Source organism: Eptesicus fuscus, chromosome 22 (assembly GCF_027574615.1).
Source record: "Eptesicus fuscus isolate TK198812 chromosome 22, DD_ASM_mEF_20220401, whole genome shotgun sequence".
NCBI classification, from domain to species: Eukaryota; Metazoa; Chordata; class Mammalia; order Chiroptera; family Vespertilionidae; genus Eptesicus; species Eptesicus fuscus.
In genome coordinates, this window is record NC_072494.1 from 2664458 (window position 1) to 2681875 (window position 17418).

At 54.3% G+C, this 17418-nt stretch overlaps 1 protein-coding gene across 1 annotated transcript in view; it reads left to right on the forward strand.

Moving 5' to 3' along the window:
• AGL (amylo-alpha-1, 6-glucosidase, 4-alpha-glucanotransferase) overlaps nucleotides 1–15929 on the forward strand; it is a 43469-nt gene extending 27540 nt beyond the window's left edge. The window contains exons 24-33 of the mRNA XM_054712152.1: nucleotides 896–998; nucleotides 2835–3060; nucleotides 5517–5628; nucleotides 7153–7288; nucleotides 8004–8116; nucleotides 8511–8722; nucleotides 10042–10139; nucleotides 11764–11851; nucleotides 11955–12088; nucleotides 14588–15929. Coding sequence (XP_054568127.1) covers nucleotides 896–998; nucleotides 2835–3060; nucleotides 5517–5628; nucleotides 7153–7288; nucleotides 8004–8116; nucleotides 8511–8722; nucleotides 10042–10139; nucleotides 11764–11851; nucleotides 11955–12088; nucleotides 14588–14705 — 1340 coding nt within the window. The 3' untranslated portion in view covers nucleotides 14706–15929. The remainder of the gene's footprint in view (nucleotides 1–895; nucleotides 999–2834; nucleotides 3061–5516; nucleotides 5629–7152; nucleotides 7289–8003; nucleotides 8117–8510; nucleotides 8723–10041; nucleotides 10140–11763; nucleotides 11852–11954; nucleotides 12089–14587) is intronic.
• Nucleotides 15930–17418: the final 1489 nt, after the last annotated feature.

Sequence of the window (17418 nt, forward strand, 5' to 3'; positions counted from 1 at the left end):
TTGTTTATTGTATTTTTAAAATTTTATCTTTATGGCTGAAAGTGGAAATGATCGTTTTTTTAAAAAAACACCCATGACGTGACGTTATCCAAGATCTTGTGTGACTGCTTAGCAAGACCTCACCGAGGACACTTGGGAACATTATAACCGCGCCGCCCACGTGACTATGACTGGGCCGCGGGCATTTAGAGTCGGGTGCGTTTTTTATTGTGGCTGGTTAACTCTTTTCTCCGGCACGTTTCTGTAATTTTCAGCTCTTGCCATTTTGTATTTTTTATGAGATACGTTTTACCACCTTTGTTCCATCATGTTATACTTCTTTCCCAATTTTTAAAAAGCAACTCAACCTTGTAATGACCAAGAAATCATGAGAAGGTTCTCTGCAGGCTGCAAAGCACAAAACGCTCGTTAACTAAGTTTGTGTTTTGTGTCTGACTGCCGTCGAGTGCTTTAACTGTGTTATCGTCGGCGTTCTTTCCTGCAAGTGGCATTGAAGCCTGAGCCAGTGACAGTGGCCTACGCTCTCGATGGACTTTGGCAAACGAGACAGCCGGGGTTCCTGTTAGCTTGGATATTATTTTCAACTAGAGGCCCGGTGCACGAAATTCTTGCACGGGTAGGGTCTCTAGGCCTGGCCAGCGATCAGGGCTGATCGGGGCCTTCCAGCTGCCAGCCGGGGCCTTCCTTTGTTCCACACCGCCCCCTGGTGGTCAGCGCACGTCATAGCGAGTGAGCGATCTCCCGGTCTCTGGGTCGAACTCCCAAGGGGACAATTTGCATATTAGGCTTTTATACATAGATAGACTGAGGAGAGACGTTCTGGCGTCAACAAGCCGGAAGACAGACAGACACGATAATGTGGATTAACATATGACTTTGCTGTGTTTTCGGTTAGGCTTGCCTCACTTTTCTTCTGGAATCTTCCGCTGCTGGGGCCGGGACACTTTCATCGCGCTGCGAGGCCTCCTGCTGCTCACGGGGCGCTACGTGGAAGCCAGGTAGGCGCGCCCCGAAGAGGCGCAGGTCTCGGTCTGAACGCACCTCTCCTGCTCCTCGGACTCACCTTCTCATCCGCCTGCCCTCAGCATTCGGGTGTTTTATGTCCATTTCTCACAGGTTCAGGTTTACACGTTCATAGGGTTTCCAAGGAGCGCACGTCTTTGCCGTTAGTCAGTTCCAGTCCCTCACCTTGCAGGCCAGGCTGTTTCCAGATCTGCTCCTTTATCTCCGTTCCTGCACTCAGCACACCTCAGTCCATTTGTGTTCTTCCACCTCTGAATGCCGTCATGTGGCCACAGCCAGCTGTGAGGTGGGGGGCAGGGCGTGAAGGGGGGCGGACGCCTGGACACGTGCCCATGGACAGAGGTCTTTTTTTTTTTTTTTTTTTTGAACAGAGGTCTTTGTGTGTGTTCAACTCTCAAGCGTAGGGATTGCTCTGCATGGGGAAGATCGCTAACATGCTAAGCTCTTTTTAAAAAACACATTTTTATTGATTTTGAGAGAGAGGAAGGAGAGGGAGAGAGGAGAGAAACATCAATGATGACAGAGAAACATCATTGGTCAGCTGCCTTCTGCACGCCCCCGACTAGGGATCAAGCCCACAACCCGGACATGTGCCCTGACTGGGACTGAACCGTGGCCTCCTGGTGCAGGGGTCGACGCTCCACCCCTGAGCTGCACCGGCCAGGCCAAGCTCTTACTCATCGGAAGCGTCACTGTCCACACTAACACCTTTTCACTGTGCAAAATGCAGTTTCCTGCTGTGCTGTTCTATAAGAGATGGACATTACACTGAGATATAGAATTTTAAATTCCTAAGTGGGTTAGCCAAAATGCCCTGCAGCTTAGACACAGTAAATGACTCTCCAAGGCTTACCGGTGGTCGCACTAGAATTGAAACCCGCCTTCTTATTTCTTAGTTTCCTGCTCTTTTTAGAATGCCATGCCACCCGCCTGCCACCTTAAAGATAAAGTGTCTAGTCCCAGTTTTTGAAAATTAATCATGTTCTTCCAGGTCAGCTTTTACCCATTTATTTTCCTTCATGTTTGCTTTGCTCTTCGTATCAGCTCTTTAAAATAGTAAGAGTGCAGCCCGGCTGGCGTGGCTCAGTGGCTGAGCATCGACTTAGGAACCAGGAGGTCATGGTTCAATTCCTGGTCAGGGCACATGCCCAGGTTGTGGGCTCGATCCCCAGTAGTGGGGTGTGCAGGAGGCATCCAGTCAATGATTCTCTCTCATCATTACTGTTCCTATTTCTCTCTCCCTCTCCCTTTCTTTCTGAAATCAATACAAATATATATATCTATAATAATAAAAGCATCATATGCTAATTAGACCGGACGTCCTTCTAGACGACCTTCCAGATGAAGCCGGGGCTGTGAGGGAAGCCCAGGTCCCGAGTGCCAGAGGGAAGCTGGTGCCGGCAGCCGGGGAAGGAAGGCCTACTCTTGCACGAATTTCATGCACCAGGCCTCTCATTTTTAAATAATAGAGAGTGCATGTTATGTGTGAAATACCAGGGGTTTCAAAAGGAGACTCTATAGCTCGAAAACCTCCCAGCCGCATCCCCAAGTCTACAGGTGAAACCCTGTCCCGGGGAGAGACAGCCACACAGACGGTCAGCGACAGGGCCAGGGCTGTGAGCGAGGCTCCTGACTTCCAGCTCAGTGCCCCTCGTCTGCCATGACCACTCCCCACGTGAAAATACCAAGAAACAAGGGCAGGAGAGAAGGCGCACCCCACATGACGGCCGCCCAGAGGGACGTCTTGTCTTCGGTTTCCCCCGTGTTGTGGGTGTCCGTGTGCAGTGAGCCACGTGCCTCTGCTGTTCCAGGAACATCATCCTGGCCTTCGCCGGCACGCTGCGGCACGGGCTCATCCCCAACCTGCTGGGCGAAGGCACGTGCGCCAGGTACAACTGCCGGGACGCCGTGTGGTGGTGGCTGCAGTGCATCCAGGACTACTGCAGCCTGGTGCCCGGCGGCCTGGACCTCCTCCGCTGCCCCGTGGCCCGGCTGTACCCCACCGACGACTCCGCGCCTTTGCCCGCCGGCACAGTGGTAAGGACCCTCCCCCGCCGTCATTCCTTTTCCCGAAAAATGACTCGGCTTCTCGTACAAAATCAGACGCAGTTAGGGATCCTTGAGACAGCGCTGGCTACCTGGCACCTGCGGGCCCGGGAGGGAGGGCAACACTGAGGCCTGCTCCTCCCTACGGAGCTGGGACGTGGGAGAGGTGATGAGGGTGCACAGGGGAGAGGTGATGAGGGTGCACAGGGGAGAGGTGATGAGGATGCACAGGGGAGAGGTGATGAGGGTGCACAGGGGAGAGGTGATGAGGGTGCACAGGGGAGAGGTGATGAGGGTGCACAGGGGAGAGTGATGAGGGTGCACAGGGGAGAGGTGATGAGGGTGCACAGGGGAGAGTGATGAGGGTGCACAGGGGAGAGTGATGAGGGTGCACAGGGGAGAGGTGATGAGGGTGCACAGGGGAGAGGTGATGAGGGTGCACAGGGGAGAGGTGATGAGGGTGCACAGGGGAGAGGTGATGAGGGTGCAGCCCGTGGGAGAGGTGATGAGGGTGCACAGGGGAGAGGTGATGAGGGTGCACAGGGGAGAGGTGATGAGGGTGCAGCCCATGGGAGAGGTGATGAGGGTGCACAGGGGAGAGGTGATGAGGGTGCACATGGGAGAGGTGATGAGGGTGCACATGGGAGAGGTGATGAGGGTGCACAGGGGAGAGGTGATGAGGGTGCACAGGGGAGAGGTGATGAGGGTGCACAGGGGAGAGGTGATGAGGGTGCACAGGGGAGAGGTGATGAGGGTGCACAGGGGAGAGTGATGAGGGTGCACAGGGGAGAGTGATGAGGGTGCACAGGGGAGAGGTGATGAGGGTGCACAGGGGAGAGGTGATGAGGGTGCAGCACAGGGGAGAGGTGATGAGAGTGCACAGGGGAGAGGTGATGAGGGTGCACAGGGGAGAGGTGATGAGGGTGCACATGGGAGAGGTGATGAGGGTGCACAGGGGAGAGGTGATGAGGGTGCACAGGGGAGAGGTGATGAGGGTGCAGCCCGTGGGAGAGGTGATGAGGGTGCACAGGGGAGAGGTGATGAGGGTGCAGACCGTGGGAGAAGTGATGAGGGTGCACAGGGGAGAGGTGATGAGGGTGCACAGGGGAGAGGTGATGAGGGTGCACAGGGGAGAGGTGATGAGGGTGCAGCTCGTGGGAGAGGTGATGAGGGTGCAGACCGTCACTGCCCAAAGAGGAGCCTGGGAGGTGCGGGGTCAGAGACGACTGAGGAGGCGGGCCTCAGGGGCGACGCCAGGAAGTATCTAGCATGTCACCTCGGCTGAACCTGCCCGGTGGGGGGGATTTCAGCAGCGATGAGGAGGTGGTGGGAAGACCTCAAAGAGAATGGGATCACGGAGCTCCGTGGAGCGAAGCCAGGCCAGGGTGTCCGCGCAGCCCTGTGGGGCGTTTTATGGGGCCCCTGAGGGTCGTGAGAGCCCGTGGACAGGCTGGGAGGGCCTTGCCTACCAGTCCCAGGAGTTCAGAGTTTACCTTTTTTAATATGTTTTTTAACTGATTTTTAGAGAGAGGGGAAAGGAGAGTGACAGAGAGATAGAAACATCGATGAGACAGGAACATCAACTGTTGGTTGCCTCCTGCACGCCCCCCAGTGGGGATTGAGCCCACAACCCTGGGCATGTGCCCTGACTGGGAATCGAACCAGCGACCTCTTGGTTTCGGGGCCAACACTCAACCGCTGAGCCACGCCGGCCGGGCGGAGTTTCCCTTTCTGTATAGTCAGCTAGTTCACTTATTCTCTGAACAGTTCGCTCTAGTAGAAACCGTACAAGCTCCCAGGATTCCTTTCCATGTGTCAGCCAAAGTATCAGTGAGCTCATGGCCCAGACGTGAGCAGTCGAAGGACACTATCTATATATATAAAACCGTCTGACCAGTAGCTATGACACGCAATGACCACCAGGGGGCAGACGCTCAACGCAGGAGCTGCCGAGCTGCGGTGACTTGGCAGCAGCGGTTCTCGGGTGACGCATCTGGAACCAGAGAGGAGGGAGCCCAAGTCCAGGGTGTGTCACCCGAGAACCACCCCTCGGGGGATGTCGGACTGCTGGTTTCGGCCCGATCCCCGCAGGCCAAGCGGAGGGACCATCACTCCTCAGACGCCCTTCGCGCCGTGGGGCTGCCCCAGGTGCGGCCGGCCGGGGAGGGACCACAGAAGGTTGGTTCCAGGGCATGTCTGGCCCGTCTCACCCGCTCACACCCCACCGGCCACCTAATTAATTTCCTTCCAATGTGCACGAATCCGTGCACCGGGCCAAAGGTCGACTGTACTGTTCGGCGTCCCAGAGCCGCCTCTCTCCCAGCCCCACCCCTCATCCCATTTCTCCCCACAAAGGAACGTAGATGTGTTCACACGACTGGAGTTGCGGGACTGGGGGGAGATAAGAAAAGGGCACGTCTAACCCGGGCGCCGCCCGTGTCCCCCAGGACCAGCCGCTGTTCGAGGTGATCCAGGAGGCTCTGCAGAGGCACCTGCAGGGCATCCAGTTCCGGGAGAGGAACGCCGGGCCCCAGATAGACCGCAACATGAAGGACGAAGGTACGCCCCACACCCGGCGGCGGTCCCCGGCCAGGGGAGCGCAACCTGACGTCGGCCACTGGCGCGACACGTGGTCTGCTGGTGTGCGGCACTCAGAACGCAGCCGCGGAAAAGGGGGACACGGTGCCTGGCCTCAGGCGTAGCTCAGCTTCTCGAGGAGAGATCGCAAACGTGCGCCCCTTTTGTCCGCCCGCGCGCGAGGTGGTTTGGTGGTTGCATTTACGATCATGATCGCGGTCGCTCGTAATCGAGGGCCTGCGAGGCGCAGGGCACCGTGCTAACCACGTTGCGCGTGTTAGTCCCACTTTACACTCCCGCGAACCCTGGGGATGAGTTACGTGGTTCCCGTTTTTATTGCTAAGGTGACTGGAGTGCAATAGCCTGTTACGAATAGGACTATGGACTTTTTCCTTTTCTTTTTTTGAAAGACTGTTTTATTGATTTTTAGGGAGAGAGAGAGAAACATCCATGTATGAGCGAAATATCAGTCCGCTGCCTCCTGCATGCCCCCTGCTAGGGGCCGAGCCCGCCGCCTGGGCATGGGCCCTGACCGGCACTCAAACTGGCAGCCTTCCCGTGCACAGGACGATGGCCAGCCACCTGAGCCACACTGGCCAGGACACTCTTTTTTATAACACTTCCGTTTTTCATGGAAAATGATAAGCTTTCCAAGCGATCGACTCCAGGTATTTCGGATAACTCACTAACTCATAAATTACATTTTTTAAAAAATATATTTTATTGATTTTTATACAGAGAGGAGGGGAGAGGGATAGAGAGTTAGAAACATTGATGGGAGAGAAACATCCATCTGCTGCCTCTTGCACACCTCCTACTGGGGATGTGCCCGCAACCAAGGTACATGCCCTTGACCGGAATCGAACCTGGGACCCTTCAGTCTGCAGGCCGACGCTCTATCCACTGAGCCAAACCAGTTGGGGCCATAAATTACGTTTTAGACAGTAATTAACCCTATTTAGTGAACTTGGTGTTGGTAGTGGTAACATACAAATTTTACACCCATTATATATATGTACTGTAAATTGTATGTTTTTAAGTTTTATCTTCCGTGATCACATAAGACTCAGTCACATACACACACGTGGTTGAATACATCACTCTTGTCCGTGATTTAAACGTTTGCAGAAAAGGTAGCTGACGCATGTGTTTTGGCAACTTGTTCACTCAAAACACTTGCTTTGGGGGTGGATCCACGGGCCTCGGGCAAACCCCGCCGCTCCTCTTCCCTCTTCAGGGCCGTGGCTCTCCATTAGGGACGGAGCCCCGGGCCGACCCGCCCTCTGCTCAGCAGTGACTTAGAGTCTCGCTCACGAGCAGGACGGCGATGGCCTCCTGGGCTCCGCCCCCACGTCACGCGGGCGGGCTCCCCCGGAGAGTGTGTCCGGAGCGAGCACCGCGTGGGGGGAGGCGCACGTTTCCGCGCTGAAGGTCTTCCCAGCTCATCCCTGCTCCTCGCACTCCTTTCCTCTCACCTGGCGTCACTGTTCCCTTCGGCTCTCCCAGGTTTCAACATCACCGCAGGAGTGGACGCGGAGACGGGGTTTGTGTACGGCGGAAACCGCTTCAACTGCGGCACGTGGATGGATAAGATGGGGGAGAGCGACCGAGCCAGGAACCGAGGCGTCCCGGCCACGCCCAGGCACGGCTTCTCTGTGGCGCTTGTAGAGTTACACCCTTTCTTTTACTTTCCTTTTTAAATATATTTCTATTGATTTCAGAGAGGAAGGGGGAGAGGGAGGGGAAGAGAGAGAGAGAGAGAGACATCAATGATGAGCATCATAGATCAGCTGCCTCCTGCACGCCCCCTGCTGGGGATCGAGCCAGCAACCCAGGCATGTGCCCCGATGGGAATCAAACCTGGGACCCTTCAGTCTGCAGGTCAAGGCTCTGCCCACTGAGCCACACCAGCCGGGGCTGCGGATGCTCTTGCAGACCTGTTTGTTTGGGTCTGTTGTGAGCTCTCGGGCTTCCCTTTCCTTTTCCTTCAACGCGAGCTCTCAGGCGATGATGCGTGACTCCCGGCTTCCTCCTCCAGCCCCTGCCCGTGTTTGCCGTCCCTTCCCTGGGACTCAGTGACCGCTGAGTCCTCACCGCCCCCCTTGCCCGCCGCCTCTCCTTCCATCCGTAATCTCCCTTCTGCTCCAAAGCGTTTTTAAAAACACGACACGAAGGTAGGCAATGGCAAACAGTCGGGAGCGAGATCCCACGTGCACCGTCCCTTCGCGGGAGTGTCTGCGGAGCGTGGTTTCCATGACGCGGCGGTTGGACGGCTCACCGTGGCCGCCGGTCGCCCGCCCGGGAGGCCGTGCTCGCACGGCTCCGACTCGGGGAACGAAGCGTGTCTTTCCCTGCAGAGACGGGTCCGCCGTGGAGATCGTGGGCCTGAGCAAGTCTGCCGTCCGGTGGCTGCGGGACCTGGCCCGGAAAAACATCTTCCCGTACCGCGAAGTCACCGTGAACAGACACGGTGAGCGTCCCCCGTGGTGAGGGGGAAACGCGGGGAGCGCGGCCCACGGTCCTAACCTCCCGGCCATCATCCGACGCGGTGAGCTGGCCACGGGCAGCCCTCAGGTCAGGGGGGAGAAAGCCTGCATGTCCCGGCAGGCCTGTCCCCCGCCTCCCAGCAGCTCGGAGCTGAGGGGTGAGAGGCATCGTTACTACCCCCCCGGCTGCTTTCCGCTTCCCCGCGGGACTGCGAGCGTGTGGCTTTCCAAACCATCGGGAAACCGTTGCACCTCTGCCCCTAGGCCTGTTCTGCCCGGGGGAACTCCACGGGAGCCACACGCATGGTTTCAGATTGCCCACTAAGCACATGGGCGTGTCTGAGCGCTCCCAACGCCACGCCGTGTGCGCTGTTTCAGGAAAGGCCGAGAAGGTCTCCTACGAGGAGTGGGACCGGAGGATCCAGGACCACTTCGAGAAGCTGTTCTACGTGTCCGAGGACCCGGCCGACCCCAACGAGAAGAACCCCGAGCTGGTGCACAAGCGGGGCATCTACAAGGACAGCTACGGCGCGTCCAGCCCGTGGTGCGACTACCAGCTCCGGCCCAACTTCGCCATCGCCATGGTGGTGGTGAGTGGCGCGTGCCGGCCTCACGTGTCAGAGCATGTGCGAGGGTTTGGTTAGTTCCTTATGCCCAGCTGTTTTCACTGAACTGATAGAAAGTACATTGCTTCCCAGCTGGTGTTAAATACTCCATTCTCGTTAATGAAGCCGTATGCTGTCACCCCTAGCCAGCCACACTCAGTGTGGACACAGGAAACGGCGGGTGATGACGAATGAAGTCATCACATCGTAGCACATCAGAAAGGAGGCTAGGGTGGGGGGTGGCAATGGTAAGATATGTACACATATAATACCTTAATAAAAAAAATTGGAGGAAAAAAAAAAAAGAAAGGAGGCGAGGCGTCGGGCAAGTGGGCAGCTGGGTCAGGTAGCGGGGCCGGATCCAGCCTGGCCATGGGCCCCGCCCAGCTGCCTGGACAGCTGAGGACACCTGCACCTCCCTCACCCCCATCTCCCGCACCCGCATCACCCGCACCTCCTGCACCCCCATCTCCCACACTCACATCACCCACACCTCCCACACCTGCACCTCCCTCACCCCCATCTCCCGCACCCCCATCACCCGCACCTCCCCCTCCCTCACCCACATCACCCACACCTCCCACACCTGCACCTCCCTCACCCCCATCTCCCTCACCCACATCACCCACACCTCCCCCTCCCTCACCCACACCTCCCACACCTACACTTCCCGCACCCACATTACCTGCACCTACCGCACCTGCACCTCCCTCACCCGGTCAGGGCACATGCCCAGATTGGGGGCTCGATCCTGAGTAGGGGGTGTGCAGGAGGCAGTTGATCTATGATTCTCTCTCATCGTGGATGTTTCTACCTCTCTCTCCCTCTCCCTTCCTCTCTGAAATCAACAAAAATATTTTTTAAAAAAATATGAATGCAGATTTAGTCACCGACGCTCTCTCCTTCTGAATGTCACGTGCCAGTGGAGGCAGGGCCTTCTGTGTTCATTCGGCCCCAGAGCGGGCAGTGGTGACGGGTGGACTTCAGGGGGGCCCGGGAGCCTCCGGAGGGCGGAGGGGACGGCTCCGCGTGGCCTGCTCCGTGGCAGCCGTGCAGCTGCCCCTCGGGGCCGGTGCGCTGTGGGGACCCACAGGAGGACCCCAGCAGCTGCCTCGTTTCCAGGGCCGGCCCGGCGCCTCCCATCAGCCCATTGTGTGGCTCCGGGTGGGCGTCGGCACTGGGGCTCCGGCCACGCGGGGTCTAAAGTGGCTTTTCCCCGCGGATAGCAGTTCACGTCCCCCTGGGAGTGGAACCCACTCTTCGTGACCTCACGGGCGCGCGTGTTTGTGTGTGACGTCCCGTAGGCCCCCGAGCTGTTCACGGCGGAGAAGGCGTGGAAGGCCCTGGCCATGGCCGAGGAGAAGCTGCTCGGGCCGCTGGGCATGCGGACCCTGGACCCAGAGTAAGTCGCGGTGTGAGCGTTAAGAATGGGGCTCGGCTTCTCGGGAACGTGGGGTACTCCGTGAACGTGGGGTACTCCGTGAACGTGGGGTACTCCGTCATCTCAGAGTACCCCACGTTCATGAAAACCTGGAGCCGGAGCCAGGTGCACGTATTAAGAATGCTGTCACTACCGTCTGGCATTCACCGTAACTGTTCTGTCAGCAGAAATCTCTGACATGGCATTCACACTTAGTTTTTATTTTTTTATTTTTTTATTTTTTTAATATATTTTTGTTGATTTCAGAGAGGAAGAGAGAGGGAGAGAGAGATAGAAACATCAATGACGAGAGAGAATCATTGATCGGCCGCCTCCTGCACGCCCCACTACTGGGGATCAAGCCCGCAACCCGGGCATGTGCTCTTGACCGGAATCGAACCCGGGACCCTCCAGTCCGCAGGCCAAAGCTCTATCCACCGAGCCGCTCCGGCCAGGGCCACACTTAGTTTTTAAACACAACTTCTGCATCTTCATTAAAACATCGCTGTGCAGAACGCCGTTGGCTCGCCCTGCAGTCGGTGGTCAGTAACGGCATTGTTACGTTCATGACACCAACGCCATGAATACCTTCTAGCGTGGACGTGACTGTGGAGACACTGAAGTACAGACACGGCGTCTCCTCGGAGCTGTCCTCATCCTCCAGCGGCTGCTCCTCCCCCTCCTGTGCCACCGCACCTGCTTTTATTGACACCGATACGTCCTTTTGGCTCTATGTTCTGATTATAAGTCTGTGCCATTTTCTATTTCTCCCCTTCCCCGGCTTTTATCTTTTCTTGAGTTTCTAGTGCCCTGTCCTTCTCCTGTTTGCCCTTCAAGTTGGATCCTATCATCCATACACCCAACCCTCTGCCCCGTTCTCTGTCCATCTCCGCACTGACCGCGCACTCGCGCCAGCCCTGAGCGTCGTGCTGTGTGTGCGCCCCTGCGCTCCGAGCGTCCCCCACGTTTTCCGAGCCACTGGCCAACACGAACACCCACAGTTGATGCAACTCCTGTGGCCAGTTCCGCCTCCCTCGCGCAAAGAAAGAAAAGGAATAATTTCAATCTGCAGAGCGTAGGGAACCGCCTCGTGTTGTGTTGTGTGCCGCAGTCGGTCTGTCATACCTCGGTTTATACATGTGTATAAATTCCCTGTGTTTTCAGTTGCCGCCTATAATCCGATAATGTCTCTATTGAAGTTCATTTTAAAATAATTTCGCGGAGAACTTTAAAACACAACCTTTCCAATATGTCACCGTTCAGAAGACTGTATCTTTAGTGACCACTGATTCAGCTTGGTCTCTGTGTATTGTCATAGGCATATGAGAGGCCTAGGAAGTAGTTCACTGTCACCAATGTTAGTGTCAGGGTGACTCCTGGAAGGCAAGCGAGCTGGACGATTTCTAGATTTTTGCATCAGCCAGTGTGGGTCAGCCATTCCCTAAGGCGCCATGAAGTGGCTCTGATCTGTGGGTCTGCTCCTTTAAGGTTACATGGGCGGTGAGCGGGAGACAGAATAGCATGGTTGGCTTAGCTCTGCCGTGGAACCTTTTCCTCGATGCCTCCTGCATCGTCTCTTTTCACCTCAATGTCACTCCTGTTCCAGCGACATGGTGTACTGCGGGGTGTATGACAACGCCTTGGACAACGACAACTACAACCTGGCGAAAGGCTTCAACTACCACCAAGGACCGGTGAGAATTCCATTTCTCTTTGCCGAGTTTTCAGGTTTTCTTCAAAGAACGCCCACTGTTCCCGGCTTCCGCGTGCCTTCACTCGCTGAATCTTCTCTTCCAGGAGTGGCTGTGGCCGGTTGGGTATTTTCTTCGTGCCAAATTGTATTTTTCCAAATTGATGGGGCCGGAGACCAACGCCAAGACGATATTTCTGGTTAAAAACGTCCTTTCTCGGCATTATGTTCATCTCGAGAGGTAAGTCGCGAGAGGCATGCCATGTCCATCACGAGTATTGCGTCAGGTCGGAAAGCGGCATTTCCTTAGGATCCACGGCTGCTCACTCGAGTCGCCCCAATGGAACGGGGAAGTTTTCCTCTTTCACACGGGCCTGTGAGGGAGTCCCACCCTCCTTTCATTATGCTGGGTTATTTGTTTTACTTCTAAGACTTCATTGCATGATTTATGCATGTGAAATAGTCTTCCCCTTTAAACTTCAGCTGCTACTGTATTTTCGGATAGGGTTAGCACAGAATAAATACCAAAAAAAAAAAAAAATGGGCCTTTTGAGTGAACAGATTTAAAGATAGATCGATAAATAATTTCCCAAAATGCTCTCCTTGTCATTAAAACATCAGAGCTGGTCTTTTGGCTCTTGTTTCAAACCCATTTGTCACACCCTTTGTCCTGTTAGCAGATAAATAACTTTCAGAGTTATATGTCCTTATACAGCGAGAAAGTTCAGTCAAAAGCTCTTATGTCCCAAATTCTAGATTAAACCTGAATTTATATGTACAGCTGATTGCTCAGAATAATTGTGCACAAACAGCATGATTGTATCTCCTTTGTCACGAGAGCCTGAGGGACCTCCGTGTGTCCCCATGAACGGGTGTGTTTGCTTCAGTACAGTCACGGGAACCCCCTGCACGCTTCTCTCTCATCGGGGTGTGAGTGTGTGTGACGGGAGCACCCCCACATCCCAGCCGGCACCGCCCCCAGCATTGCTCATGATCTGCACCGAGCTCCGCTCTCTCCCCTCTGCCCAGGGGAAGTCAGCGCGTCTCGCCCCACCCGGTCATTTTTCTCCTTCCACCTGTGATCCCCCCCCCACCCCCCACCTGTCCCATGGCCTTGCTCCAAGGGTTACCCTCCACTTGATCTTCGCACCTGCCAGCTGGCGTTTGCGAACTCTGGCAGAGCCGCCCATTTGCTGGGGCTGCAGTAACAAAGCACCACAGCTGAGTGGTTCCAGGGACAGAAATGGATTGTCTCGGGCGCATCCCTTACTAGGGTGCTGTTCTCCAAGTGTCCACAAGATGGCGCTATTGCAACGCCTCCCGGCAGGGGCGAGCGTTCTCTAGGACGGTCTACCCATTTGGCTTTCTTTGCAGAATGGCAGAATTCATTGCTAAGGTGCTGTTCTCAGGAGCCTGACATGCAGGCGTGGGTGGCCCGTGCCCCCTCAGAGGTGCCGGGGCGGGTCTCCTCCAGCCCTCTCCAGCTCCCAGAGCGCCACGCGGCGTTCTCCCTCTGCTCCGCCCGTGTCCGCGTGTCCCCGTTTTATAAGGACACCAGCCAGGTTGGATCAGGGCCGCCCGACTGCACCTTAACTGATGTCCCCTGCAGCAGCCCTGCACGCCACGCAGTCCGCTTCTGAGGTCCTGGGGCGAGGCCTCCCGCACCCTCACAGGCCCCCGGGCCCCCACTGCTCCCCGCTTCCCTCTCACGTCGCTTGACACTTGGAAGCAAACACTGTCTACAGCTCCCATGTCTCTGTGGCAGTTTTTCAAAACGTGGCACGAGCTGGTGGTGTTCGTTATTACTCAAAGTATCTCCACATCCACCTCCTGGAGTTATTTTTCTAGTCTTCTTGTGAAATACCGGGTAGCTACAGAAAAGCGTAGGTAACGTAGCCACGCGCCACGGAGAATAGTAACGAAACAAACATGCTCACAGGACCCAACGGAAGACAGGAAGCGTCACAGAAATTCTGTATTTTTAAATTTACGTTCTGTATTTGAGAGCTTCCACTGAAATGGAGAATACCCTTGATAGACTAATAACACTATTCTGATAGCCACCTCTGCGAGTCGTCAGCCTCCGTGAACCTCCGTGAACAGGAATCGCTATACGGCACCTACCTCACAGGGCGGCTAGAAGCATTGAAATGAGATCACGTATATAAAGCTCTCAGTAGAAGAACACAATAAATGCACAGTAAATACCAGCTGTATTCTTCAGCAGAAGGAGGAATTAGAATGAGGAATTAGTATTATTCAGCAGAATGAGGAGTTAGTATGGAAATGCACGTTGTTTTTAATCGCCACCTTTCATCTAATCATAATTGTATGTTTCTTCATTGATTCACGTTAGTTTTACAGTTTCCTCCAGATCAAACTCAATACATCTATTTTGAGTCTCACGAGCTTACTCCGAAAGGAATGAAATTAGGCCCCAGAGGTACTGGTCTCCCTTCCTACGTATCGCTTGGAATGGAAGTTTCTCCTGTGTGTTCTCTCCCTAACGGGATTCCTTTGTATCTGAAAGTCTTCAATCCCAAAGATCGAATAGCAAAGAATAATGTCCATCCAGACTCTCCATACACACTCTTTAGGGGGTCCTGCTTCGGAGCTAAAGACCCTGCGTGAGTGTTTTCTGTACGAGAAGGCAGAATCCCCAGGTCTCTCGCCTGTTGTGTTAACCCCCTCGGGATCCGTGTCCGATTACGTCTCGTAAAACGGCTTTTCTCTCTTCGAGGTCCCCTTGGAAAGGGCTCCCGGAGCTGACCAACGAGCACGGCCAGCACTGCCCCTTCAGCTGCGAGACGCAAGCCTGGTCCATCGCCACGGTCCTCGAGACGCTCTACGACCTGTAGCCGACTCGGGGGTTCGTTACGTGGGCAGTCCCTTGTACGTGGGAGCAGGGATGCAGGGCAAGTGCTGTACATGCGCCGGCTCGGGTCACAGGGAAAGTCGCGCTCATACAACATGGGTGCACAGTTGGGTCAAGCCTGTAGAAGCAATGGTTGTGTTTTGTTTTTTTTAATGTACCTAGGTAGCTTTTGGTTTGAGTCAGAGAGACAGTCGTCATTACCAAGGGATGATGATTTCCTTTCGAATTCAGTCAGTCCCCTTCGAATGCTTACAAAGAACGAGTGGGCGACCCGGAGTTTGAGAAAAGAGAAATCATGCACTCTTCTGTTTGTACATGAGCGAAACGGAACGGGAGACTGGGACCCATTGTCCCCAGTCACAGCACGGACTGAATTAGGCTGTGGTTTGATGGATGGCCTTGCCGTTGGCTGTAGCATTTCTAGCACCTTCCCACTGCATTCAATAGCTACTCAATGAATGGTGAGTTCCGGAAGGGGCCACCTATAATATGTGTTCAGAAATGGGGCACAGAGGGTCAGACGTGCTTTTATTTTTTCACGGATGTATTAGTATGTGTTTTATCATTAATACCAACAGTATATTTAATACCACTTTTGCTAATGATGCCTAGGATAGAGGAAAAAGCCACCAAGCATGAGGAATGGATTTCCTAAAAAAAAAAAACAGTTTTATAAAACTCTTCAGTTTCAGGTTCATTCGATGAGATGGTTTACATTTTTAAGTGCAGAAACGGTGGGCCTGCTGGTGAGAACTTAACGGGGAAAACGCTATATTCATTTTCTAAAACGGAGCAACTATTCCCAGTCTGTGTGTGAGTGTGCTGATAGGTCATTGTAGCTCCTGGTTTCCCATGAACCCAGGCCTGCCGTTGACCCGTGGAGCCTGAAGAAGAGTCTCCATATAATAAAAATAGAGCTAGAACTCCTGTCGTTACCTTTAACTCAGGACCATCATTTCTGACGTGTCTTCAGCTGTCCTGCCTGGGGGGCAGGTGCCACTTCTGTGTCTGCGTGCCAAGAAAATAAAAATCTCTCCTCCGCGTCTCCATGTGCCTTCCTTCCTGCCTTCACCCATGAGCCGACCCGCGGACGCCGCCTGCCTTGTCGTTCGGGCTGGGTGTTGGGGCCCTGGTCTCTTTGCAGGATGTGTCGGGGCACAGACAGAAGGAAGCGTTTGGGCTGTTTGGTCATTTGTTTAATGTTGACGTGAGGAGCGAAATAAACGTTTGATGTATCAATAGACCTGCTGGCGACTCCTCCGCGCTCCCCTGGGATTTCGCAAAACCCGGTTCAGGGCAGAGACGCTGGTCTCGGTCATCAGGAACCAGGGCCAGCACCTCATGGCAAAGGATATTCTGTCACGTTCCAGGTAATGTCAACTCACTGTCTCCTACGTTCTGTGAGCAGCAGTGTGCAATAGCCTATTCGCTTATTTTAATCAGTAGTTTCTCCAAATCATTGTTCCTCTTCTTTAATACACTAGTATATATTTTTATTTACTTCAGAGAGGAAGGGAAAGAGAGAGACAGAAACACCCATGATGAGAGAGAATTGGCTGCCTCCTGCACGCCCCACACTGGGGATCAAGCCCGCAACCCGGGCATGTGCCCTTGACCAAATCAAACGGGCTACCTCTTGGTTCCTGGGTGGACGCTCAACCACTGAGCCACACCGGCTGGGCTTCCCTTTTTTTAAGCAACTTCAAAGCACTAACTCTATGACCTGGAGAGACTGTCTATCTGCCAGAAGCCAGTTCCAGCACGTCATAATTGCAAGAGTTTCATCGAAAGGTTGATGGAACTTGGGGACTCAACAAGGGCTGAGTCACATATGTTATTGCCTGTTGGAATGGCTAAAGGCATTTTCCCAAACCTGAAAAGGATGATTGTTTACTGCCAGACAGCTCAGGGCAGTGGTCGGCAAACTCATTAGTCAACAGAGCCAAATATCAACAGTACAACGATTGAAATTTCTTTTGAGAGCCGAAAACCGACTTCTGTGCATGGGCCACGAAGTTTCAATCGCACTGTACGTGCACGCCCGCACGTGGTATTTTGTGGAAGAGCCACACTCAAGGGGCCAAAGAGCCGCATGTGGCTCGGGAGCCGCAGTTTGCCAACCACTGGCTCAGGGCATCTTAATCTACATGTTATTGCCTCCTGCTGGCCAAACACCTGAACAGCCCTAGGCTATTCCCCATTCTGACAATGGACTCTGTAGACAGATTATCTCCACCTTGCCTTAGGACGAATTGTGTTAATAAAAAGCAAGGGGTCCTGAGACAAGGAGAACTTGGTTTCTTCAGGCAAGCTCCTCTGACCTCCAATGCCTTTCAAAATTATCTTTCGTCTCTGGACTCTTAAGTTACACACAGCCTTTCTCCAGATTGCTGAACCCTTCTGAATGCCGGATCAGGAACTCCGGCATCTATCAAGTGAAACGAAGGCTCCCCAACTTGCCGGCACCCCCTCTGCTTCCTCAGAAATAAGCGTGAGGCCCACAGAGGGTCCGCATGGCTGTGTTTCCCACAGCGTTCATTATTTAGCTTCCAAGTGATCGCAGGCGGCAGTTTTATCAAAACCCCAGCGCGTAACAGAGGTCACCATCATTCCAGCTGACGTTACCCTCGGCCAGTGCCACCGTGCCACACCCCCTCTCTGCCCATCAATCTTTTTAAAAATATATATTTTATTGA